Raw genomic sequence first — 27463 nt, forward strand, 5'->3', positions numbered from 1 at the left:
AATCCTTAGCGCGAAGCGGAAATCAGCTTCTGAGGACCCTGGGGTTCCTAGGGAAGCTTCTTCGAGACTCCTCCGCGGCTGGTTCTCCAAGGAGGATGGCGGCCGAGCCGCCTATGCCGCTTCCGCGAGGCGGTCCAACCTCCGCTTCGCTCTCCCCGCCCCGGGGTGACCGCACGCTCCTCGTCAGGCACCTGCCGGCCGAGCTGACGGCGGAGGAGAAGGAGGACCTGCTGAAGTATTTCGGGGCGCAGTCGGTGCGAGTGCTGTCCGACAAGGGGCGTCTGGTAAGCCTGCACCCAGAAGCCGAGGGCTGCGGCCCTCCTCCGCCCCCGGAACGCCGCGCGGCCCGGCCTGCCTCCGCGGCCGCACTGACACAAGCCGGGAGTTGCGCTTGGCGGTGTCTTTGTACACGTCCTGGAGTCGCAGTTTGCATTGGGAGATAATCTGATAGCTTCTTCCAGATGCTTCAGAGGATGAAGAGGGTCACCATGAAAAGTTCCCCATGCGACAGGGAAGGATGCTTAATTTTTTGTTTATTTTTCTTTATGTGTATGGGTGTATTGACTATATGCATGTAAGTGCACCTGTCATGCAATGCCCGCAGAGGTCGGAAGAGGGCGTCGGATCCCCTACAACTGGAGTTAGATGGTTGTTAGCTACCATGTGGGTGCTGGGACTCGAACCCGGGTCCTTTGCAAGAGCAACTAGCTCTTAACGTCCGAGCCTGCTCTCCAGCACTTAAGGAAGGTTATTTTAATAGTTAAAAGTTTCCACGCCGAAATGCTTAGTTGTTTTTTTTTGTTTTGTTTTGTTTTTTTTTTAATATATGTATACTCGAGAGATGTGTATGTTGTTGTGTTCACTAAAATATTAATGCCAATGTTAGGTTTAAGCAAGATGATTTTGATGGAGCTAGAGAAATTTATTTTTTTTATTTTTTATTTTTATTTTTAGTTTCAGGAGATTCTAATTGTACAGTCAAGGTTGAGATCTGCTGAGTTTTATTATTTATTTATATTTATTTTTCGTGTATATAACTCTTGCCTGCGTGTATGTAAGTGTACCTGTGTTGTGCAAAGCCCGTGCAAAACCCTGGATCTGGAGTTAGGGATGGTTGTTAACCACACTGTGGGTGCTCAGAATCGAACTTGGGGTTCTGAGCAAGAGCAGCCAGTGCTCTTAACCACTGAGTCATCTCTTGAGCCCCAAGAATTGCCAATTTTTAAGAAAGGTCAGTCTGGAACGCTTTGAATGTTGTATATACCTACAAATACAAATACAAATGCTCTATTTTGGCTCAATTTAAGTATACTCAGTTCATCTTAGATTGGACAAAATTAGGATTTATAATATGCAAGTAATTTATAAACAATCAGTACTTACCAATAATGTGATGATTTGTTTAACCTTTGTATTATAGTTTTGAAAATACTTGGAACTTATATTAAAAAGAACCAAGAGTTTTGAAAGGAATTACAAAATAAAGCAAAGAGAAAATAGTTCTTGAGGAATGCTTTTTCTGTTGGTGAAGGTTTTAAAATTTTACCTTGGACTGTGTTGAAGGAACATTTTAGAACTTTAGCAGGCTTAAATGTGTGTAGGGCTGGAGAGATGGTGCAGTAGTTAAGAGCACTGACTGCTCTTCCAGAGGACCCTGGTTGGGTTTCCAGTACCCACACAATGGCTAACAACCATCTATAAATCCAGTTCCAGGGGATCCAGTGCCCTCTTCTGACTTCCATGGGTAGTGCATGACACCAGTGCACTTACATACACACATACAGACAATACACTAATACACATTAATGAAATAAAAATGTGTGTTGGGGGGGTGCCAGCTCTGGTTGTGTGCACCTCAGGAGGCAGAGTCAGGTAGATCTCTGTGAGATCAAGGCCACCTAGGTTCACCTTGTGATTTGCAGGTGGGCTGTGAGTAGGAAGACCCTGTGAGTTTTGGACAAAGATGCATGTTAAGGAAATTTGAGTACCACTATTGCCTAACAAAGAGGGATTCATTTAATTTTCTTTTAATCCTGCTTAGTTCGAAAGCAGTAAGAGCACTAGCTCCACTTTCCATAATACCTCTTACGTTCAGTCTTTCTTACCTATGAAAAATAAAGAATTGTCAGGTCATGGATGTGTCATTTTGGACATATTTGTTAGTGACTTCTGAGTATCTACACCTGAGTGCAGGGGACCTTATGCTGCTGCCAGAGGCCTCAGAACCCATGGAGCTGAAATTACAGGTGGTTGCAAGTCAGACACTTGGGTCTGCTGGAAGAATACGGCACACTCTTACCAGTGCACCATCTCTTTAGCCCGCAAATCATAGAAATTTTTAAAGTTTTGTCTGTTGAAATGCTTATATTTATAAATCATGCTGTTTATATTTGTATGCTTTAAAGGTTGAATAACTTTCAACCCAAAGAACTCTGACCCAAGAAAAATTCAAAGCAACTAGATTGAAACTAGTAATCCTCTAGTTTTCAGTTACCCTTTCCCATAATTTTATTAATATACCAAATTCTGTTGATAAATGTTGGACTTTTTTTTTTATGAGAAACTTAAACTGTATTGAAATAATACATGTCTTAATTCTCTTTCAGAAACATACAGCATTTGCTACTTTCCCTAATGAAAAAGCAGCAATAAAGGTATACCTTTTTCTTTATTATTAAAGCTACCAGAGAGTTCTTACTATCCTACTTAGGACAAAATGGGAGGTACTGTTTAAGTGTAGTTTTTAAAAGCAAAATCATTCATAGCCTGAAAGTTTGTCCAACAGGCTATAATTAGCTTGTTAGCTATCAGAGCTTGTTCAGTGTCTAGATACTGATTAGTGGAGCTGGTGCTGGTTCAGTGCTTAAGAGCACTGGCTGCTCTTGGAAAGGACCTCGGTTTGGTTCCTAGCACCTGCATGGTGGCTAACAACCACCTATACTCCAGTTCCAAAGCATCTGACGCCCTCTTGTGACGTCTGTGGGCACTGTATGTGGCTGGGGTGCACTTACATGTACTCAGAGGATATAAATATAAAAGATTTATAAGAATTGTAGATTAACTGTTAAAGTAAGGCTAATTTCATCTATAACTTAAAAACAACCAAGTTCTAAGGGATATTAGGTGGCTCATTCTATAATGTTATAATGCAACATATTTTAAGTATTAAAAGGTATAATTCAAGGAATCATTTGGAAAGACTAAAGCATGAGGAAATTGGTTTTTCAGGTTCAGGAAACACTGGTTAGGGGCATGAAGAGCTGTAAGTGAGGAGGAACTCATGGTGGTGCTAGAAACCTGAGAAATGAAGTCTGTATTTAAGTGTATAAGTTAAAAATGAAATAAATCAATCTCATATTTAGACCTAAGTCTAAATTATCCCCCAAGATTCCTGATTATGACTGTAGAAGTACTCAACAGCATGCTAAGACCTAAAACCTGAATTCTGGTTCCAGACATTTCAGATAAGAGGCATTAAACTTGTATCTATCATATTTTTGACTAGGATTATCTCTCGGTGATATCATGTGATACTTATTGCTAGGGAATGACAGCTCGTGCCCTTGAATAAATCTTTAAAACAGTGTGGAATACTTTCCTGTGTATGTTTAGATAATAACTAAAGAAAGATGAGATAAAGATGGGATTTAGGGGTAAGTCGAGCCACTGGATTTGGATATAAATATGAACAGTTAATTTGTGAGAGTAAATGGAGAATAGACTATGCAGATGCACATGGTGGTGGTGGGGAGTCCTATTTAAGAGTTTCTCATCCAGTCTCTACTTGTCTCAGAGGAGGCGAGATGTGAGGTTAGAAGGGGAGAAGTATTGTGAGGTCAAGGAGGAAGCCCAAATCTTAGATTAGGACAGAAAGTAGGCCAAGATTGTGACATGTAATTGTGTGGCATCAGTAGACCCATCTTGAGATTTGAAGTCTGAAGCTAATGTGAGACCAGGGAGATTTGCTGTTTGTTTTCTAACGATATTCATGTGCCTAGATAGAAGCTGAGTTAATAGAGTTAGCAAGGTTTCAGTTTACTAAAGTACAGGAAACAGCACTTTGATAATCAGTAAAGACACACTAGCCTGAGATGGATATAACTAAGCGTATATTTACAATATTGACCCTAAAGAAGGTATAAATTATTTTCTTATATCGTGACTAACAAGTGGTTTTTGGTAGATTATCAAAAATTTTCATTCCTGTTTTCACTGAAGGCATTGACAAGACTCCATCAGCTGAAACTTCTAGGTCATACTTTAGTTGTTGAATTTGCAAAAGAACAAGAACGAGTTCATTCCCCGTGTCCCACATCAAGTACTGAAAAAAAGAAAAGGTATGTCGGTATTCAGGGTTTCCTACCATTTTGAAGTTTCGGTGGGGGGCAGGTTTTCAGTTACTTTTATAATTATTGGACTGTTTTCAGAACAGTAGTAAATAAGTTGAAACTGTAAGGAAACTTTTCTCTAGTAAATTTTAAAATAGTATTTTTGCTATGGTTGTATATTAAGAGCTGAGCCTTGATTTACTGAGGGATCAACAAAGTGGCAGGAACGTAGGGTGGAAAGCATTGTACTTCTAGTGAGAGAAGGGCAGCCGTGGGATTGTTAGCCCTTCTCCAAAATGTCTGGGGATGAGAAACATTTTTTTGCAATATTTACAAATTGTGATTCTCTTTGACATGTATTCAAAGCATAACATGAAATAATTTACTTCTTATATACCTTGTACACATTGCTTGAAGGTAATTTCATCTAGTATTTTAGCGTGCCTGTGTTTTGATGATGACCTGCTGCTAAATGAGGTCACATGTAGAATTTTCCACTTGGTAGCATCATGTTGCCTCAAAAAGTTTATGCTGGGCGTGGTGGTGCATACCTTTAAACCCAGCACTCAGGAGGCAGAGGCAGGAGGATCTCTGTGAGTTCAAGACCAGCTTGGTCTACAAAGTGAGTTCCAAACCAGCTGGGACTACAAAAAGACCCTGTCTCAAAAAAAGACCAAAAAAAAAAAAAGTTTCAAATTTGGTAGCATTTCAGATTTCAACCTGTAATACTCTTTATTAGACATAGCAAGGTATTCTGTCTAGGCATAGTTTTTGATACCAAAATTCAGTATTTAGTTCCAAGCTATGACTTTTTGTCTTAGAGCCTTGCAGAGTTTCTTTACACTAGTTGTATCTCAGAGTGTAAACCCTAAACTAGGAATTTGACTGAAATACCGAAATCTTAGGCCTTTTAATGTAAGACCCAGTCTTCTAGGATCAGAACTTTTAAGAAATGAAGGTGAAAGAGATAAATATGGACTTGCAAGCCTCTAGTTTTGGACAAAGATGCATGTTAAGGAAATTTGAGTACCACTATTGCATGCATACCATGTGTTTCAGTTTATTTGTGATCGTTTGGAATTATCACAGGTGTTCATACACGCGCTGTGAAAGCAGGTGCTCAGCTGAGTCTTACTTTGCTTCCGTCGCATTATTCTTGTTGGAGAAATGCTTGAAAGCATTTCTGTTTTAATGGATTTCATGATGACATGTTTAAAAAGGTAATTTTATTTTCTGTATGCAATTTTTTACTGTTTCCAAAGATCAGATCATGTGATTCTGTGTTCTAGGTCTGATGACGTTGTAGAAGATGATAAAGAGAAGAAAGAACCAGATATTTTAACACTAGAAAATGGAATCGCACCAAACCATGGGTTCGCATTTACTTTTTTGTTACTCTGCTTTTATTGTTGTGTGTATATATGTATATTACACATGTATGTTGTAAATAAGGTAATTTTTTAAAATCAAGAATTCTTTAATATGCCATATATAATTTAATGTGTTGAATAAGTATTTCGAGGTATGAATTGTTAAAGTAAGTGTTAAAGGCTGTAAATAAGCTCTAATAAGGAATGCCTTTTTTTTCCTTTAATGTAATAGGAATAAGGATTAAGGTAAATAATGTGACTGATAGAGCATTTGGGCAATTTTGTGTGTTATGAGGTTACTTGAAATGAGTTATTGATGTGGAATTATTAAAAGGTAATAAGCATGTATCTTACTGTTTTTGTAGGCTGACTTTTCCTCTAAATTCATGCCTCAAATATATGTACCCACCACCTTCAAGCACAATCCTAGCAAATATAGTAAATGCTTTGGCAAGTGTGCCCAGATTCTATGTACAGGTAGGTAGAATAAAACGTGTCCTCAAAGTATGAGTCTGTATAGATCATGTCTTTATAATCTGTGCTGACTCTTATTTTTAATAATAAAAACTTACTAATTTCAGATAAGTTCTGTGATATGCAGTGTTTTAAATCTCATGAACTTTACATAATTTTCTCAAATAAAGACTGTCATCAGTACAGTATAAATGGACACTACTGAACAGAAGCTACGTTAGGATTGTGATTGCTGTTACTTGAGAGTATGGCATTGACATACAGAGATTATTTTCTTTTTAAATACTTCATTATTTTTATTTTATGTGTATGAGTGTATTGGCTGCATCTAGGTAGGTGCATCCGTGCTGTTCAGTGCCTGTGGAGGTCAGAAGAGGGTGTCGAATTCCACAGAACTGGAGACAGTTGTTACCTACCATGTGGGTGCTGGGAATTGAATCCCGGTCCTCTGCAAGAGCAACTAGTGCTCTTAACCACTGAGCCATCTTGCCAGCCCCAGACATACAGAGATTCTTAAAGGAAAAGACATAGTACATCCTTCAGCAAGCGGCTGGAAACTTTCACTGTCAGAAGTTATGTTTTTGAAGCATAAAACATAGATGTTGTGAATTTTCTTTTTTCCTTGTGTTTCACAGTCTCAAAATAGTCAGGAATAATTATAGGGAAATATTTTCTGTAGGTTTTACATTGCCAGACTGTAACATTATTAATGATGGGTAATTAAAATAATATATTTATAGAAATGACATTTTAGGAAGATTAACGTTCTGAGGTCTAATGATACCTTGATTTCCCTTAACTGTCAGGCAAGAGATGAACTTTCCTTTGTACTAAATTAATCAAGAATATTTTTTATTACATAAAATAAGAGCTAAATCATGATTAATTCACTGTGATTTTAAATGTATTGCCACTTTAAGGTGCTACATCTTATGAATAAAATGAATTTGCCTACACCATTTGGACCAATTACTGCACGACCTCCAATGGTAAGAAAGGGCTTAGAATTTTCTTTTGCAACTTTTGTAAGAACTTCAGATGTACATGAAAAATAAGGAGCAGATTCAAACTAAACTGTTAGTAAAGTTGAGAACTGAAGGTGGAAGAAAACCAGAATGTGAAGGCAGTGCTTTTGATAATAGAAGCCAAATTTTCTTCCAGTGTTCTGTTTTTTGACCCAAAACATTGCTAGCATCCTAGAAGATAATTGTATTTCACTAAATTATAAAAAAATTCTGTTGCTGTGGTTTGATTTCAAATATAGTTTCATTTGGACAAGACAAATAAGGTTGCTAAATTTTTTTAAATAGTTAGGTAGTAAGTTATATCTGCTTTTAAATATATGTTACTGTAATACTCTATTAATAATGTTGATGGAAAATTACTTTACCATACAAATAGGTAAAACATTTATGGGGGGTTGGCTACTGTTACAGTATATGAACTGTTAGTTTAATTTTTCATAACACTACAACCTACTTAGTTCTTGGTATAGTGCAGGGTTATTAATTAAGGTAATATTAGATAGTAGTAATGATCACAACTTAAATTCTTAGTCTTATAATGGAATAAGAGTTTCTTCTTTGTGATGTCTGTTCCATTCAAAAATAGAGAAGGAGGATATTTTATTCTGAGTCATTCAATGAACCTAAGTTGTCTTCATGTTCCTGTCAGACAGATCAGAGTATTACCCAATAGTCTGCAGATCAGAAGCGAAAGGAGGATTGTATGTGGAAGTTTTTATGCTCTTTTTTCATGGGCTGAAACTCAGTTACATGGTAAAACACAAAGACATGTTTGCAGTTTTTATAACATCAGGGAAAATGGAAAAAAAGATGTAATCAGATGTCATCACAGATTTTCTCTGAATGTGTTAAGGAATATCATGAGGTTAAAAAAAGATATTTATATTTAATAAGATTCTGTTGATGAGACTCAAGAATCAGGTATTATACAAAATTGTTTTTCTTTTCTATAAATATTGCAGATTACTGTACTGTGTGTTTTGTTCTTCTAATTAGTATGAGGACTACATGCCTCTCCATGCACCTCTTCCACCTACATCTCCTCAACCACCTGAGGAACCTCCCTTACCAGATGAGGATGAAGAATTATCTAGTAAAGAATCAGAATATGAAAGTAGTGATGAGGAGGACCGACAGAGGTTTGTAATGTGCAATACTTATTTGACTCTTAAGAATCAGATCAGAATGTGAGCAGGACTTGCTCTTCCTGTGTCCTGTGTATATTAACTCTTCAAAATTGGAGACATTCAGATTTTCCTTAGCCTGTTCCCAGTTCCTTAAGCATATGTAGTAGCTAAATATGTATTGGCGTTTTAGGAAAAAAAATTTTAAGTACAGCATAATTTTTTAGATTGGTCATACTAATATTACAAAGTACACTTCAGCCTCATTACTTGTGCACTCCATATTTATGATTTACTTCTAAAATTTATTTGTAGCTCCAAAATTAGGATTTTTTTCCTTTTTAAAATGTCCTGTTTTTTTCTTATTTTTTCTTTACAAAAATTGTTCTGTATTTACAGTGTTTGGTAAATATGAGTATGTACAATGTACTGAAAATTTTGCATCCTTGGCACATATGTTCCCAAATGAGGTCAAATCTAGTAACTGTTAAACAGTATTCCATTGTTATAATGAAATACTTGTGAATTAATTTAAAAAGAGAAAAGTCTGTTTTGGGTCACAGTTTGGGGGTTCCAGTTCATGACCAGCTGGCCCCATGGGCCATTGGTTAAACACATCATGGGCAAGATAGCATAGTACTTACTACTCACCTTAAAACCTTGAAACAAAGGAGAAAGGAAGAAACCATGGTTCCACAATTCCTTTTAGAGATAGCCCATGTAACCCAAGGTTGTGCACCAGGTTCCACCAACCTTAGAGTAGAGCTCTTCACAAATAGGCTATTGTGAACATTCCATACCCAGTTATCCTCTGCCTTCTCATTTAGCTCTCGTGCTGTACACATGTATTATGTATTCTTTTCTGGGTCTATTTGCTATTACGCTTTTAGCATTTTTGTTTTGCTAGTGATTTAGGATATTCAAAATGGTTCTTAGTCATACTATTTAAGTGCTCCCTAATGATCCTAAGCTCAGTAAAACCGAACGGAAAAAAACCAGACCAGAGTTTTTATGGTATTGAGTGGGAGTGGCATCAACAATATGTTAAATAAATTGACTTTAACATAAATGCACATAAATCGTAGTTATATAATTTCTCTCATGGGCTTTAAGCAAAGACGTATAAGAACATAGCCTTGAACTTCTACAGATTTATATTCAGTAATTTAATGTTTGTGTAGCCCTGGACTCTACTCCAGAACGAAGCGTAGAGGGTTTTTGTAGGAGTCTGTGCAGCACCAGCCATAGTAGTTTCTGCTGATGGCCATTTATTTTTTTATTGGTGATTCTTGAGAGCTTACATGTATTTTATTTAAAGATTCTGGAATATTCTGTTGTTAATGTTGAATATATAATCCCTACAGGAATGCAGAAATTGCCAAACATTTTCAAGTCCAGACAATAAATATTTTTCACTTTGTGATCCCAATGGTCTTTGTCCCAGCAGTGATTCAGCTCTACTCTAGTAGCAGGAAAGCAACGAATCCGTACCCAAGTGTGTGGGTACAAAACCTTTTACAGAGAAGATAGCTAGCCTTGGACCAACCCCTAGCTTATAAGAACTAATGGGCAAATGATACACATCTTTAGTTAACGGCACAGAAGTTGAGATATAAAAGGAATTCCTAACATGAGTCAGAACTCAGAGACTCTGGAAGACATACACAAATGATCAGCAGGAATTCTTTTTTAATATTTGTTGTTTTTATTTAATGTGTACGAGTATATTGTTTGCATGTAGGTAGGTACATCTGTGTCATGCAGTGCCTGTGGAGGTCAGAAGAAGGTGTTGGATCCCTGGAACTGGAGTTAGGAACTGTTGCTAGCCGCCATGTGGGTGCTGGGAAACCCAAACCAGGTTCTTTATAAGAGCAGCCAATTCTTCTAACCACTAAGCTACCTCCCCAGCCCCAATCAGCAGGAATTTTACTAAACTATTGTCCACCTAAGTAGTGGTTCAGTGCATATTGTCTCTCCATGTAAAAATCAAATTGCAGGTGGAATGCTAACTATAGCAGGTGAATAAACAGAGAATCTGAGTAGAGGTATTCAGCAAAGCTGACAGTTCCACCTTGTATATTATGCTTATTGCTAAGGTTGCATTTGGTTAAATTTTTACTCTTAGAAGTTTTTACTTTTTAAATAGTACTAATTAGAAATTATTTTTAATTATTTTGTGTGTGTGTGTGTATAGTGTGTATGTGCATGTCTGTGTATATTGCCTGGGTGTATATAAGTGCACCCATGTCATGCAATGCCTGGGGAAGTCAAAAGAGGACATCGGTTCCCCTGGAACTGGAGCTACAGATAGTTGTTAGCTGCTGTGTGGGTGCTGGGAATCAAATCAGGTCCTCTGCAAGAGTAGCAGGTGCTCTTAACCTCTGAGCCATCTCTCCAGCCCCTAGAAATGCTTTCTTTTAAGTAAAAATAGCAATTATTATTAGAATCCTAATTAGAAATGCTTTATATAGTCTAGCCCATACTCTTTTTCATTTTTGTAAATTTCTATTTAGAATGTAGTGTGGAATTCTGTAGTAATTCATCTTGAGTCTTAAAACACACATGCCTGTGTGTTATCTTCTAGAAATATAACAAGACCTTCAACAATACTAACTTATTCATCAAGTATTTATTGATTGCCTAATATGTTCTTGGTCTTGTTTTATAGGCTTGTTATAATTTGGGTGAGCAATTTTAATTTAGGTGTATGATTTGAATACCTTGGACTATCTAAATTTTTTGTAACATTTCTGTTTTGTTTTTGTTTGGGGTTGCTTTTTGAGCCAGGGTCTTAACTCTGCAGCCCTGTTTGTCCCAGAACTTGCTATATAGACCAGGCTAGCCTTGAACTTCCAGAAATTCTTTCTCTCCTGCTTCTGCCTACTGAGTGCTGGAATTACAAGTATGTACCATGATACCAGACTTTTAATGAAATTGATAATAAGGCTTGATTGTTGTGAAGCTTTAAACTATGTCACATGTGCTTACGTTTTTTTTTTCTATTTGTTGAAAGAAAGCATTTTTATAACCACACCCTCTGCCTCTCCTCTATATTTGGTTGTATTTCACCTTCAAGTTTCATAAATGAAACCCTGTGGGATAGAGTTGTAACTAGTTATAAATTGCTTTTCTCTGGAAGATAGAAAAATCCCTAAAGAAGATCTATGTATTCTAAACATAAACTGTCTGTAGTCATAATAGACAAAAGTATATATAAGATACCAGTTGTCAATTCCTGATTATTGCATGTAAGCAACTTTACCAGGTAGTATTTGGAAACTTTTCCTCAAATTGTTAACCTTGTTTATAATTGATTTATTTGTAATAAATATGTAGAGAATATTTTTCAGTGAAATACTTCAGTATATTCACTAGTTTAAATAAAAGCCAAATGATAAATTATATTATCTTGTTCCATTGTTTAGCATTTCATTTGTACAATTAATGGTCATAATGAAAAACAACTTTAATTAGGTGAATTATTAAATTTTTTCAAAGTAATATCTAAATGATATAAGTCAATTTAGAAGGTGATCATTAGTCAAATTGATTGTGTCTACTGTTGGCTTAAAAGTTATCCTGATTCCATGTAAATCTATTCCATATTAGAAATCATGTTGTAGAAAGTGAAATCTTACCTACCTTTCCTTTCCTCAACATAGAATGACCAAACTAATGGAACTAGCAAAACTTCAGCCCAAAAGACCCAAAAGAGTGAAGCCTCGCCAAGTGAGGAAAAAGCAAAAAATAAAGGATATGCTGAACGTACCTTCATCTGCTTCACACAGGTAATTTTACTTATGTTTATGAAATGAAGGTTGTCTGATTGTACTTTGTTCATTGTGTAACTCAAGATTATTCAAGCTGACAATTTATTAGTTTATTTAGTTTAGCTGGGGTTCTAGTTGTCAGATTTGGGTTTTGTTTTTGTTTTGTTTTCTTTTTTTGTCTTACTGAGACAGGGTCTCCCTGTAGCCCCAGCTGACCTGAAACTTGCTATATAAACCAAGCTGACCTTAAACTCAGAGATCTGCCTGCCTCTTTCTCCCAAGTGCTGGGATTAAAGGCCTGCGCCACCATGTAATAATTCACAAATTGTTTTTGTATACCAGCATTTGATAATACTCTGTTCATTTTACTTTACCACCTTTTGCTTTTGGTTATCTGAATTAACTCTCTCTTAGCAATATTTACAGTTTTAACTTTTTAGCTTTTCTGCAAGCTATATTTCTCCTGGAGTTGTAAATCCACTAAGAAAGGTATCCTTCAAATTTAACTTTCCCCAGTTTTAAGAGAGTAGGATTTTAATCTTTATTTTGTTTTACATAGAGTATGATACATAAATTATAATGCTGCCCATCGTTTTTGTGTTGACACTGCAGTCCCATACTTTTAACCTCTGTAGCCCTGCTGAACAACAGAAGCAATGGGAGCCACATTGTTGTCCAGTATCCACACTAAAACATTAAAAATAAACTACTTAGACTACTTTTAATAATTTTATTTTATCCATTATATCCAAATATTATTTTATCAGATAATCTGCATAAAAAGTAAAAAATTTTAAAAAAGAATAAAAAATAAATAGAAGAGAGACAGGGGGGAAAATTACTGAGCAGTTACATATTTATTTTCACAGAAATTCACTAATATAATATAGCATAGCTCTGACTACATAGTGTATTAAAAACTCTAGTACTGCTAAGTTAGGTGGTATACACCTGTAATCCCAGATCTTGGGAGGGGGAGGGAGAATGATCAGAAGGTGAAGGACTTTTCTCTCCTCCATTATGCTCCAGCCTGTTTTACACTGTTTCAAAAACAAAATGCAAAAAACAAAGCAAGGATTCAGTGGGTAGAGGTGCCTGCTACCAAGATTGATGACCAGGATTCAATTCCCAGGATACCCAATATTGGAAGGAGAGAACTGATGACTTTAGGTGTTCTCTGACCTCCACATGACCTGCATGGCAAGTGTGTCCACCACCCATATACACACACAAAATAAATACATCAATCAATAAATAAATGTTAAGCAAACAAAAAAATTTCCTCTTATATTGACGTAGAAGAACCTTGTGTGTGTGCATGTGTGAAGATACGCAAATATGTTTAAAATCAATAAATGAGTCCTAAGATTCTCATTTACCAAGGGACTATGTAAATTTTTGACGCCCTTCACTGCAGTCTCCTTATTTGTAAACTAGGTGTTTATAGTACCATTAGCACACTTGTTGAACTTTATTGAACTATCTAAGTCACTGTGTGCAGTGCCTGTAATGTGAATGTTTAATCATTGTTAGCTTTTTAAAATGTAACGAGAATTTGAAATAATCTTTTAATTTTCTTTTGATTAACTTATGCTGTGATTGTTTGTAAATAGCAATTTGCATCCTGTGCTGTTACCTTCAGATGTATTTGACCAACCACAATCTGTAAGTAATAAAAGAATTGAATTCCATATATCTGCCAACATGCCAGCAGCATTGAAGAAAGATTCAGAAAGGGAACAAAATTATGAGGAAAAGAATTCTGGTAAGAATATTTTAGTTATTTCATATGCTAAAGTCTGCTTTTTATGTTAGAATTAAATTTTATATGTAATACAAATACAGGGCCTGAAGAGATGACTCAGCGGTTAAGAGCACTGGCTTCTCTTACAGAAAACAAAGGTTTAGTTCCCAGCACCCACTTGACAGCTAACAACCATCAGTATCTCCAGTTCCAGGGGATCTGACGCTTTCTTCTGGCTTCTGCAGGCACACAGGCACTGCACGACACGGTTGCACTTATAGACATGCAGGCAGTGTGCCTAAACACGTGAAAAAATAAGCAAATAAAATATGCAGTTACAGTCTAGGGATATAGCTCAGTTAGTTTGTAGAGAGATTGCCTGGCATGAAATGGGCATGGTGACAGAGCTTGTAGTTGCAGCACTTGGGAGCTGGAGGCAGGGGGATCTAAGTTCAAGGTTATCCTTGACTAATAATTCAAGGCTAGCCTGGGTTACAAGGGACTATCTAAAATAAATAATCCAAAATTGAAATCAATAAAATAGGTAATAATACTATTTTCAACTCATGTAACTAAAATACACTAAATGGAAACTTTTTCACTTTTTTTTTTGGTCTCGTAAGAGATTGTTTTCTATGTAGCCCAGGTTTCCCTTGATCTCAGTCTTCTCAGCTTCTTTAATGCTAGAGTCGCAAATGTGCACCACCACTTTGGCTTTTTGCTCCTTTGTGCTAGTGATAGCGTCTGTGGAGTTTAGGTAGGGGCATTTGCTCATACAAATGCTGATAATATAACACAACTTTTCATTGCTTGTTTGACAAGATGTTCTTTGATTTTATAAGCCTAATTGTATAATGATTTATATAATTTCTTAGGACACTAGTGATGTTACTGTTCTGGAGTTGTAGATTTCACACACATTTTTATTTTATTTTATTTTTCTGAAAGTTATAAAAGAGCTTTAGCTACCAAAGACATTAATTTAAATATAAATTACAATTATTTTTATTTATTTTAGCTATTAATTTGTTTTTTATGATAAATTATATGTATAACTGTGTCTTTGTAACATCTTTTAAACAAAAACCTTTTCAAATTTCAAAGATAATACAAACTTAGAAATTTAATCACAACAGAAACATTTAAAGTAAAAAGTTTTAATACCAAATCCCTTTATCTTCTATCCTGTTATGTGAAGGTACCTAATGCTAGTAACTGTGTGTGTGTGTGTGTGTGTGTGTGTGTGTGTGTGTGTGTGTTTGTGTGTTCTAGACTTTATATTGTTGTCTCCTAGCTTTATGTTTCTAACAGAGTACCTCATACAATTTAGGAAAGGCTAATTTATTGGACTCACAGTTTAGAGGTTCAGCCATCCATGGTCAGGCCTATGGAAGAGTATGTGACAGAAAGCTGCTCACTTTACTGTATCCAGCATAAGCAGAGTGGGATGGCCAGAGACTGGCTCCTACAACACCCTTTAAGAGCATACCCACAATGATCTGAAGACTCCATATTTTACAGATGAAAATATTGCTGTGCTTAGAGACCAAGCTTTTATACACGTCTGTAGAAGGCATTCTAAATCTAAAGCATCCTACATAGGTAAAAGCACATTTTTCTTTTTGCTGAAGTTCGTTATATGACAGGCTCTTTGGGCAACTCTTAGAGTTTACAGGCTAGTGAGAATAACTTACCAGGTTAGAACAAATACCTTTTTATTGCCGGGTAGTAGTACATAGTAGAGTCATATCAGTCTTCTAAGTGTAGCTTTTATGCTTTGAGGTGTTTCTTACATTTTAATAAAAGATTTATTTATGTGTGGGGGGTGAGGGTGTTAGAAAACGGGGTCTGCTGTCCTCTTCTGTCACTCTTAGCCTGTTCTCTGAGGCCGGGTCTTTTCCTGAGCCTGGGGCTCATGTTTCTGCTTGGCTGGAATGAGAAAGACCCAATAGTAGATCGTCCTGTGTCTGTCCCCCTCAGAGCTGGGGTTATAGGCCTTTGCAGGGAACATCTGGCTTATTACATAGGCTCCAGGATCCAAGCTCCAATCATCTTGGTTGTGGAGCAAGCTGCCCTAACCATTGAGGCCCCTCTTCAGCCCCTTTTTAATCTGGTAAAGAAAATACTAGAGTATATTTCTTGTCACATATGTAATACAGAGTAGAATTCTAGTAAGGATTGAAATAGAAGTGAATTAGTTTTAGTGTCTGTGCTGGATAGCTGTAGTGTCAGCTTGACACACCTGCATTGAGGGAGCCTCAATTGGGAAATTTCCTCCATTGAACTGGACTCTGGCCATGTCTGTGGAGTATTTTCTTGATTGTTGTGTGATGTGGGAGGGCCCAGCCCACTGTGGGTGGTGCCACCCCTGAGCAGGTTGTCCTGTGTTGCATTAGAAAGCAGGCTGAGCAGGGGCCAGGGGAGCAAGCCAGTAAGCAGCATTCCTCCATAGCCTGTGCTCCAGCTCCTGCTTCCACGTTCCTGCCAAGTTCCTACTTTGGGCTCCCTGATGAACTGTGACCCGGGAGATATAAGCCAAATAAACCCTTTCCTCCCCAAGGTGGTATTGTCAGAGTGTCTTGTCAAAGCAATGGAGAAACTAAGACAGTGTCTTTTTTGATAGTTTGTGAAAATACTGTCTTTTCAGGTAGCTTTTTGTGTTTCAGTATTTGTTATTTCTGTTATTTTCTCATTTCATAGCTAGTCACCCTTCCTTGGCCTACTTTTGTTATAATTGGTACATAAAATTACATGGATTTATGGAGTGCAGCTTTAAGCTTGGTTAATTAAAAAGATTTTGCCTGTATGAAAAGCAGTCTATCATCTTGTTCTGTGTCACTGTGAAAGCAGTAACGTTGAAGTGTGACAGTGGAAGCATTTGACGTTTTTGTTACTGATGTTTTTAGACCATAGAAGTTCTGTTTGTGTAACTGCCTTTAAATTAAGATTTTTATAATCCTCAGTGTAGCGTGTTCTTTGTAACCTTTCCCCAGCCAGCCTTTTAGTTTCCATTTTTTTCTTTTCAGGCTTAGCTAGAATGTTTTTAGTAGTATTTAAGCCTCTCTTAACAGTTTCTGTCAGTTCCATTTAATTATTGCAGGTGCTAAAATTGATTATTTATAAATCTAGCATGTTGCTATCCAAAATAGAAAGTTAACACTTTTTAAATTTACTTAGCTAATCTCTTAAATGTGAAATTCTTGTTCTTACAAGGTAAAGATTACAATTTTTTTTTGGTAGGGTGGAAAAGCTAATGGGATTTTTAGTACAATCAGATGGAAATATGTTCTTTAATTGTGTTTATTTCGTTGTCATGTGCAGATACTAATCTAATTTTTGTTGAGGAATAAATATTGCTTCACAATATTCTGGTGTCACAAATATTGTAAATGATCTTGAGTGACTATATTCAATGAAGTTTTCACAACTATTGTAAATGATCTTGAATGACTATATTCAATTAGAACACCATTAATTATGTAATTTAATTAATTACACAGTTATTAAAATTTCAGAGTGGGTAGGTTCAACAAAATACCAATTAGTGTATCCCAACAAAAACACCTGACCGCTAAATATTTCAATCACTTTCTCATTTTGCACATCCAACTGGGTGTGCTAAATCTGAATTAGTTTTCTTTCCTCTTTGTTCTCTAAGAAACACCACAAATCAGCCATTTATTTGGCTTATTAGATATTGTTTATAGCTGTATTCATGCTACAATGACAACTGAGTAGTCAGGCGTGAAGTCAGTCCTTGGTCTGCAAAAGTGACGAATACTACTCTGAACTTTACAGGAAAAATTTACCTGTTCTAAAACACTGAGATACCTTACTAATAATACTACATGATTCCTTATTAAGTATAGAACGGGAAAAGAAACTTAAAATATGTTTTGAAGCAAGAGGTTTTTTAATGACTAATGTTAATGTTGAACTCTTAGATTCACTAGCCACTGAAGTTGATGCTTCAAATACAGGATTTGGAAAGATCTTCCCTAAACCTAATTTGAACATCACAGAAGAAATTAAAGAAGATTCTGATGATATGCCCTCAGAATGTATTTCTAGAAGGGAGTTGGAAAAGGGTCGAATTTCTAGAGAAGGTAATGTAACAAAATAATGGAAATAAGCCAGCACATAATCCATCTTCTATTCTCTATTTCCATTTTACATTTCCTTAATTACAAAAATGAAACAAATCTCTTGATTTCATTTACTTTAAGGTAGACACATGCGTGTCTCTTTCCAGTTACTACTAGTTAACACCGCTTTGTATTTTTGGAATTCAGATTTTATACAGGGAAAATTCCTTACATATAGTATTTGCAGTGTTACATGCAAGGTTATTATTTAAATGTGATTAGATTAACTGTATTTGAGCTACGAGTGGTGGCATACACCTTTATAATCTCTGAGTTCCACAACAGCCAGGGATATATGGAAAATTAGGAATTTTTTTCATTGTTGTATAGTATCTTTTTCTACTATAATGAGAAATCAAATTCCAAATTAACGTCTTTGCATATAAAATCGAGTTGTCCAGTTCACATATGGACAGTGACTAGGAGGAGCTCTGAAGGAGCTGAGAGGCCTTGATTTGCCTAGAAGTTCTGATCATTGATTTTGATTACTGCATTCTTAGGTTTGAGAAAGATTTCGGGATTTAGTTTTAAGTAAAATATTAATACAAATGCATTAGTGTGATATAGTATTTTTAATAAAGTGGCACCTCTTAAAAAACCTTCAATACTGTTTTATAACATTTTTATTCTGCTTAATTGAAAATTTTTAAGCAAGTTAATTTTTTATATTATCTTTTTATATTTTTAATGATTATTTGTATATCCATTAGTAATATTGCTACTATTGTCTGTTAACATTTTCATAAAGCTTACCATTGCCTATATAACAGTTAAAATTGATGATATAGTTTTATTTGAAAAATTGATACAATTATTTTATGTTCTGTTTTCCCTTGTTCTTGAAAAGAAATGGAAACACTTTCAGTTTTTAGAAGTTACGAACCTGGTGAACCAAATTGTAGAATTTATGTAAAGAATTTAGCTAGACAAGTTCAAGAAAAGGTAAGTTGAAATTTATAAATTGATTTTGTTATTTTACTTTTTCTCCGTCTTGTCTTTAATTTTTTTTTTTTTTTTTTTCCTTAAATTCTAGGACCTTAAATTTATCTTTGGAAGATACGTTGACTTTTCATCAGAAACACAGCGGATCATGTAAGTGGCAGGTATAACCTCAAATTATGTTAGTTTTGGTTTGTTTTCTGGTTTTTGTTTTTATTTTTTTGTATTTGGTCTTTTTGAGACAGGGTCTCCTTGTGTCCCCAGCTGACCTGAACTCCATTTCACAGAAATGCCTCCATTCGCCTCTGCCTCCCAAGTGCTGGTATTAAAGGCATGTGCTACTAGGTCTGGCTCAAATTATGTTTTATCTGTTACAAATTTATCATGTTTGGTTAATGCCTGAATTTCTCTTTAATGCTAAAACCCACATGAAAATAGAGGGCTAGAACAAGAATAGGTAAGCATCTGTCTGTAAGTGGATGGATAGGAAAGATGGAGTATTTTAATTCAGGCCATATTTGTTGTAACTGTTCAGATTAATCTAGTAAATATTTACAAATTCAGGCCTTCTGATAAATTCTGTCAAAACCTTTGACACTTCAACATATGTATTCAACTTTTACATTTCCTAAGAATTACCTGGAGAGATCAGTTAAATGTCCTTCTCTGTCTATCTCCAGATTTTTGTGTTCTAGGGAGGCAAGGTTCATAGATTTGCATTTCTAAAAAGGTCGCGGTTGATGCTGACGCTCCTCGTTCAACCACCGTACTTTGAAACGTTGATGTAATGTTTCATCCGGAACTTAGAGTAATCAGGCAGATTTTCTTCAGACTTATATTGTAGTAAGGGAGGTTCATTCTTTAGTTGAATTTCCTCAAGCAAACTTCACAAGTTTGTGAAAGCAAAAGAGGGATACAGTCTGTAAATGGTGTAAAACATAATGCTTGAGTTAGAATTTCAGTGTTTAGAATTCCATATTATGGAATTAGAGAGATGGCTTGCTTAGCGGTTAAGAGCACTTGCTGTTCTTGCAGAAGACCCAGGTTAGATTCCCAGCACCCACAATGGGTGGCTCACAACTGCCTGTAGCTCCAGTTCAGGCCACCTTAAGGCCTCAGTTGGCTGCTGGACATGTGTGGTTCATAGTCAGATAAACAGGCACACACACATACACAAATAAAATACAAACTAAAGAATAATTCCATATTAATTTCAAACAAAGAACAACTCTTGGTCATATAAATAGAAGCTAGGAAGAAGTAGGAGAGATTAAAGACTTGGGTATTGGTAAAATGCAGAAAGGACTTTAGCTTGTTTAATTTTCATCTGATATCAATACTTTTAAAATTGTATCTGTTCTATGTACCCTTCTGGATGCTTATATTCAGGTAGCACAATGTCTTAAGACATGCTATTTATAATCTATTTTTAGATTGTCTCCTCATGGATATCAGAAGTTTCTTTTCTCACAATGTGAAATGCTTGTTCTTTTCCTTCGATACTACCAGTGAATCCAAATGGTTGAAAAAAGTAAAGAAAAAATAATTCATATGTATAAGTACATATATATGCTATGTAAAAATTCTGTTTCCAGTATTGAGCAGGAAAAAAATTCTGTTTGGAAAAAAATTACAAATTCCTAAGTGGTTGTTTTCCATGAGACTAGTAATAATAGCAATGAACTTTTTGAAAATTTCCCATTTTCACTTGATACTTACTGTGTGTATATATGTGTTTGTGCACATGCATACAGCAGAGTGCATGCAATTTAGGTGGTTGCACATGTACACATGTATGTATATGTCTATACCTCCAAATGCAGCCTTTTTGTTAAAGACAGGGTTTCTGGCTGCCCTGGAATTCCCCAAGCTGCCTAGGTTAGCTGGCCAGTGAGCCCCAGGGGCACCCATCTTCTCTAATTCTGGGATTACAGGTTACAAGCATGCACCACCATGTCTGGCAGCTTTTTTTTTTTTTCCCCCCTCTAATTGAGTATTCAGGGTGTTTCTATTAGTCACTTTTCTGTTCCTGTGTTAGAAACACTGACCAAAGCAACTTATAGAAGGAAACATTTATTTGAGCTTCCAGTTCCAGGGGAATTACAGTCTCTCATGTGAGGGAGGCATGCTGGCCATAGGTGGCTGGAACAGAAGCTGAAGCTAGGCTCTATATCTTCAAGCAGGCACAGGAAGCAAGAGAGCAACTGGAGATCCAGCAAGGCTTAAGAGCTCTCTAAGCCCACCCCCGGTGGTAATGTGCTCCCTCTAGGATAGCCACACCTTCTAAGTCCTCCCAAGACAGCACCACCATCTGGGGACAAAATGTCCAAATACTTGGAGCCTATGGGAGGACATTTTCATTCAAACCACCACAGTATTGAACCCATGTCCTTGTGCTGTCACATCACTTCACTAGTTCAGCTTTTACCCTAGTCCCATCAATTAATTTTTTTTTCTTTGTTTTGGTATATTAGACCATGTTTTACTTGTAAATTGCAGCCTTGTTTTTCTGAATAGCTTTTGAATATAGTTTTCTCTCAAAGATGCTGAAAAATGAATATTCTGTAGATTAATAAGATACTGTCTGTAACTTGAGTCATGTTTGAAGAGTCACTTAGTGTCTCTAGGTACCACTAATAAAATCGTGGCTTTGAGTTCCTGTCTGTGCTAAATGCCTGTAGCTGCTTATAATGTAAGTTCAATAATTACTTACTTTTGGTTCCTCTTAGCCTTTATTTTTGAAGATACACACATCATATCACTTGAGCAAATAATAGTGAACCAATTGTAAGAAACCTAAGAAGGACAGATGAAAAGAAAAACTTCATTTTGCTTTGTTGATGATAACAGCTATAATAATTGAATCCTGGCTTTAATTATTGTAAACTACAAAATAAGATGTTTTATCCTTACTACTAATACAATTTTTAAATTACATATGTAATAGTTTAAATATAAGAATTTTACAAACTATTATGAAGAACAAAAATTTATAAACTGTAATGTTTGTTATTAGATAATATTGCTGTCTTTACTTGAAATAGCATTTTAAATTGGTAAGACATTTTGATTTATTGCTTTAAAATTGTTTGATGTCCTTTGAATCAAAATGACTTTCTTTGACTTCCAGGTTTGATATACGTTTGATGAAAGAAGGCCGCATGAAAGGACAAGCTTTCATTGGACTTCCAAATGAAAAAGCAGCAGCAAAAGCCCTAAAGGAAGCTAATGGCTATGTTCTTTATGGAAAACCTATGGTGGTTGTATCCTTTGAATCAGTCTGTTCTAAAACCATTTTATATTTAGCAATAGGAGATATATATACACATATGTATATATAATACTTAATTCTCAAGTTATCCTTTATAATAATCTCAACAGCTAGCATTCAAATTTGAGTTATTCCTTAATAGTTAAACATGCCTTAGCAAAGTCAGATGATGGTCTTAATTCAGAGCTTTATTGGAAAGTGGGGTAACTTCTGTAATGTAACTTACTGAATTTCAGCCAAGTTTATTCATTTGTGAAGCTCAAAATTACTTCCTCATGCTAAGATCGAGAGATGGTATTTAGAAATATATTTAGAGTCACTTGGAAGGAATTCATTATAATTTTACTATAATTCACATTTCTGCTTGAATAATTTTAATATCTAACCTATATAATTAGTAACTCTGTTTTAGTAGTAAATGCATTTTTGGGGGGGGGGGATCTCTTAGACAGGGCCTCCCTGTGGCCCCAGCTATTCTGGAGCTCGTTATAAAGACTAGGCTGCCTTTGATTGCACAGAGATCCACCTGCTAATGCCTCTGTCTCCCAAGTGTTGGGACTAAAGGTGTGTGCCACCATGCCTTACTAAGTACATGGCAATTTTTAAACCAGAAATCGCCAAAGGTGCAGATTGGGAAAGTAATGATTGTAAATAAAAGACTGAGTTTTTTTCTTTACACCTCACAAATTGTGAAAATAATGCAGGAATTAGGGGAAAAATATAAAGACTGTTTGGTACTCTACTTTTTATTAGAATATTGCTACTGTATCCTATGTATTACTGTATATTAGATCTTACAATTATTTAGAAAAAATTATTTCTATGTTTGTAAAAGAAACCTTAATGTATTAGCAATTTGCTCGATCTGCTAGACCGAAACAAGATTCTAAAGAAGGAAAAAGAAAGTGATAAGAATGAGTAAAGGTAAGTGTGAATAAAACATGAAAAGACATTTTCTTGGAATAAAAGATTAAGAGCCTTGTGAAGTACTAATTCACATGTGTTTTATGAAGTTTCTAGAAAATTCTTTGTGTAAACTTAATTCTCATTAAACTTCAAAATTACAACCTTAGAATAAAGTTAATGTATATGAATAGGCTTAGATAATTTTATAAAGGGAAAATATGTCAATTATTTTGTTCTTTTTTTTTTCTGCCTAAGGAGATGGTTTTTAAATTCTATATTTTAATTACTTGAAAATCTTGATCAAACAGATAGCTGACTCTTGCCTCCTAGAGTTTCTGATTCAGTAGTCTGAGGTGGGTGACCAGTAGTCCTGTTTTTCCTATGACTAAGGAATTTCTCATATGTAGGACTTACGGTGTTGAAAGTGCAAAGTGTCTGACAAGCCAGGGCTACTTGGTTCCTTTTGTTGACACTGGACTATTTATGTTATCAGTGAGTTCCTAGGTAGCAGAGAATTTGTTGAGTCTGGAGACCACACTTTGGAAAACTCCACAAGGAAATAGTTAAAACACTCCTTCCAACTCTTAAAAATGCTACAGTGCTCTGGGTGTGGTAGCGCATGTCTTTAATCCCAGGCAGAAGTAGGCAGATTTCTGAGTTTGAGGCCAGCCTGATCTACAAAGCAAGTGCCAAGCCGTCTTGGGCTACAGGGGGAGCTTGTCTAAAATAATCGCCCCCCAAAACGCTAAAGTGCTATGTAAATAAAATTATTAACATATTTCACAAAAATGTGATTTTGTGGTATTTGTCTGGAGAACAGCTGGTTTTACTACTTAAGTAAATTGGCTGGGCATGGTAGTGCACCTTTAGTCCCAGTACTTGCCCTTAGTCCTAGCCTTCAGGAGGAAGAAGCAGGTGAATCTCTGTGATCAAGGCCAGCCTGTTGTTCTACATAGTGAACAGGGAGCTGGGACTACAGGGAGACCCTATCTCAAAAAAAACCCCAAGGGACTGGAGAGATGGCTCAGCAGTTAAGAACACTGCTCTTAGAGATGACCTGGGTTTAGTTCCTAGCACCCACATGGCAGCTAACAACCATCCATAGCTTCAGTTTCAGGGGTTCCGACACACTCTTTTGCAGGCATTGCGTGACAAGGGTGCACTTATATACATGTAGACATTATACTCATACACATAAAAATGTTTCTTTAAAGTTAAAGTAGGTACATTAATAATTACAAGTGGAATTAAACATTTAAATTCATAAGTTTATGTTACTTTGAGAAATCAGTGGGGATATTCTTTTCTGGGTTTCTTTTGGGGAGGGAGATTTTACTTTTAGTCATTTTTCCCTTGGGAACTGGAAGATCATGCAATAGATTGGTCAAATCGCTTTTGTTTAACTGAAAAAATATTAGCTAGGAGGAAGAATTGGGCACTTTTTATTCTCTCTGAGATGCCTAAAATATTTAAGTTCACATTCAAGTATATGGTATAATCAGATGTCTCATAAATACAGTAGAGGAAAAATTGAGGAATTTCAGTAATGTATTTTAGAAATTCATTTTTAAATCTATTGCTGAAGATTAGAAAAAAATTAAAGTGCATTCTGCTGTTCTTCTTTAGAAGCATTCCTGCGTAAATACTGCTGTAATACTGTCAGACAAAGTGTATCCTTTCTTGTATCCTTTTTGGGGCACTGGTTTTATTTTGTTTTGTTTCTTTTTGTTTTATTTTGTTCTAGTAATGCTTAGTCCATCTTCTACCTTTGATCCAGATTAAGCAGTATTTTTATACTTTATTCAAATATTTCTCAAATTATTTTTGTAGCCCAAACAACTGTTATATGTGTATTTCAGAGTCATTGTTGAATAGTCTATGCTACAATATAGATCAAATAGTTTTCTCAGGGAAAGTTAGTGAATCAGGTCACTTTAGTGTATAAATTTGCTTTACCACAAGATAATAGTCTGTTTCTTCTCTATGTGTATTTTCTAATCCTAATTAACATGCTTTCTATTTGATGATATTTCCTGTTTAGATGTTGTCCTAGTTTCATTTGCTGTTGGAAACAACCTAACATAAAGCAACATAGGGAAGAAAGGGTATTTTAGCTTCAATACCAGCTTGTAAGTCCATTACTGCAGGGAGTTCAGGGCAGTGATTTAAAGCATCAGATCCACAGTCTCAAGAGGAGAGAGGAAATAAACCCATGGCTCCTTGCTAGCTTGCTCTCAGCAGCTTCCTCTCAATCTGTTGAGGACTCCCTGCCCAAGGAACAGTGCTGCCCACAGTTCTCCAGGTCTTCATCTTTTAACAGTTAAGAAAGTCCCCCACAGATATGCCCACGGGTCAGTGTGATTTAGATAATTCTTCGTTAAGACTCTTCTCAGGTGATTCTAGGTCATGTCGAGTTGACAGAATGAACCAGGATATCTCTTCTATTCTAAACATCTAAAGTTTGGGACAAAAATTTTTTTTAACAATAAATATATGGAAGAGTAACTAGGTTTCCATGTAAATTCAAAATTAGAAGAGCAAATTTTACATCCAAAGTCTAATGAAAATATCCTTGATAAATGAAAGGGTCTTACTGTTTGTCTTTTCTAAAGAAAAAGTGAAACCTGCAAGACAGGACATGCTATGCTTCAGATAGCTCAGTAAGAGAGAAATCTAAGAATATTGATTACCAGGCTGAGTGATGGCCAGAGTCTTTCATAACATTCAGTTTCAAACATGGCTGCACATTTGGGTAACCTGGGAAGCTTTTGAAAATATGATTGTTGAATTCTGTTTTCTGTTCTCAAAGTTTGATTGGTTATGACTTCAGAGTGTAGCGTGGATATTAGAATTTGTCAAAACATCAAAGGCATTCTAATGTATTATTAATATAGAGAGAACCACTAAGGACAGGCTTCAATGTCCAGAGTCTATACTAGAGCCAATAAATCAGAATCACTAGGAATAAGGTCCAAGTGTCTAATTTGAAAAGATTTCCTTAGTAAGGACTGGTTAATACGGATACTACATTTTTAGAATGTGTTTGGCTATCCACTACCAACTTAGCCATCCAACGTTTTATATGTAGAAAATGCTATTATAAATACTATAAAGTATTCAAATTTCTCTTATTGATCATGTTAAGACTAGAAAAATATTACCCAAGTTAAGATTGCAGTCCCTTAATAAGTGCAATTAAAATGGTAGTTTTATATATCATAAGTAGTAGTTTTTACATAAATTTACTGACATGATTCACTAATTTTCTAAATACAAATGTTTTGGCTTTTATTTTTAAGTTAATATACTGTTCTATCATGATTATTTATTATGGGTTTCTATGGTATTTTAGGTTCCTTCTGAATTCCGTATCTTTCAAGTACTATCATTGTTTGAGAAGAAGAAATTGATCATCTGGACTACAGATCTGTTTGTAACAAGTTTGAAAGAGTATTCAGAAATTATATATCTTCAAGTTAGCTTTTGGTGGGATATATGTTTTAATGATCTATTGAGTATATAATAAATTATTTTCATCTCAACAGTGTCCATATTTTTCATTATTTTATACATATTATATGTAACTTAGTAATTACATGGCTTTTTCAATTAGGTAATTTTGTAGTACTAGCTTTACATTTTCCTTTATGGTTATAAATTTTTTTTTGTCTTTTTGAGACAGGGTCTCCCTGTAGCCCCAGCTGACCTGGAACTCACTGTGTAGACCAGGCTGACCTCGAACTCACAGAGATCGCCTGCCTCTGCCTCCTGAGTGTTGGGATTAAAGGCGTGCACTACCACGTCCAGCCATGATTATAAATTTTTATTTTTCATTATCCATGTACAGTGTACCTATACAAAACTTCTTTTGTACATGTATTCTCCCTATAGCCCTGGCAGGCCTGGAATTCACTGTATAGACCAGGCCAGTCTTGGAACTCACAGAGTTCTGCCTACCTCCCAAGTACTCTGATTAGAGGTATGAATCACCATAGCTGGTTCAGTTCCCAGCATCCATATGGTATCTAGCAACCATATATAACTCCAGTTCAAAGGGGTCAGCACCCTCTTCTGATCTCTGAAGACTTTGCATGATTCGAGTGCATTATGTACATGCAGGCAATACACTCAAACACATACATTTTAAAATATTTTTATTTTATGTGTATACGTGTATTGCCTACGTGTAGGTAAAGTGTACCCATGTCGTGCAGTGCCCGCGGAGGACAGAAGAGGCTGTTGAATCCCCTGGAACTGGAGTTACAGGCATGTGGGTGCTGGGATTTGAACCTGGGTCTTCTGCATGAACAACCAGTGTTCTTAACTGCTGAACCATCTCTCCAGCCCCATATGCATAAATTAAAAAT

The 27463-nt window shown here is 35.9% G+C and overlaps 1 protein-coding gene across 3 annotated transcripts; it reads left to right on the forward strand.

Moving 5' to 3' along the window:
* Positions 1–26638, forward strand: Rnpc3 (RNA binding region (RNP1, RRM) containing 3). 3 transcript variants are annotated; one of them, XR_608028.3, is made up of 16 exons: positions 1–284; positions 2607–2654; positions 4219–4337; positions 5618–5701; positions 6064–6175; positions 7093–7161; positions 8194–8336; positions 11984–12109; positions 13705–13856; positions 17780–17941; positions 18828–18922; positions 19014–19072; positions 22050–22182; positions 23043–23114; positions 24723–25447; positions 26449–26636. XR_608028.3 is itself a non-coding variant. In XM_008855068.3 (15 exons), the coding sequence occupies exons 1-14, from the start codon at positions 96–98 to the stop codon at positions 23097–23099; spliced, it is 1548 nt and encodes a 515-aa protein (XP_008853290.1). In that variant the 5' UTR covers positions 1–95; the 3' UTR covers positions 23100–23114; positions 26449–26638. The 3 variants fall into 3 exon arrangements, 2 of the variants coding, with proteins under 2 accessions (XP_008853290.1, XP_008853291.1); XM_008855068.3 differs by lacking the exon at positions 24723–25447 and having other exon boundaries at positions 26449–26638; XM_008855069.3 differs by lacking the exons at positions 23043–23114; positions 24723–25447; positions 26449–26636 and having other exon boundaries at positions 19014–19083; positions 22050–22181.
* The last annotated feature ends 825 nt before the right edge of the window (positions 26639–27463 follow it).

The sequence above is a fragment of the Nannospalax galili genome, unplaced genomic scaffold, assembly GCF_000622305.1.
Source record: "Nannospalax galili isolate Female #2095 unplaced genomic scaffold, S.galili_v1.0 scaffold767, whole genome shotgun sequence".
Lineage (NCBI taxonomy): Eukaryota > Metazoa > Chordata > Mammalia > Rodentia > Spalacidae > Nannospalax > Nannospalax galili.

What these genes read in the sequence shown, in the direction of transcription:
- Rnpc3 (XM_008855068.3), top strand. Translation starts at nt 96, where the DNA reads ATGGCGGCCGAGCCGCCTATGCCGCTTCCGCGAGGCGGTCCAACCTCC. An exon ending in TTACTGCACGACCTCCAATG is followed by an intron (nt 7,162 to 8,193) that starts GTAAGAAAGGGC and finishes TCTTCTAATTAG; the next exon opens with TATGAGGACTACATGCCTCT. An exon ending in GATGAGGAGGACCGACAGAG is followed by an intron (nt 8,337 to 11,983) that starts GTTTGTAATGTG and finishes TCCTCAACATAG; the next exon opens with AATGACCAAACTAATGGAAC.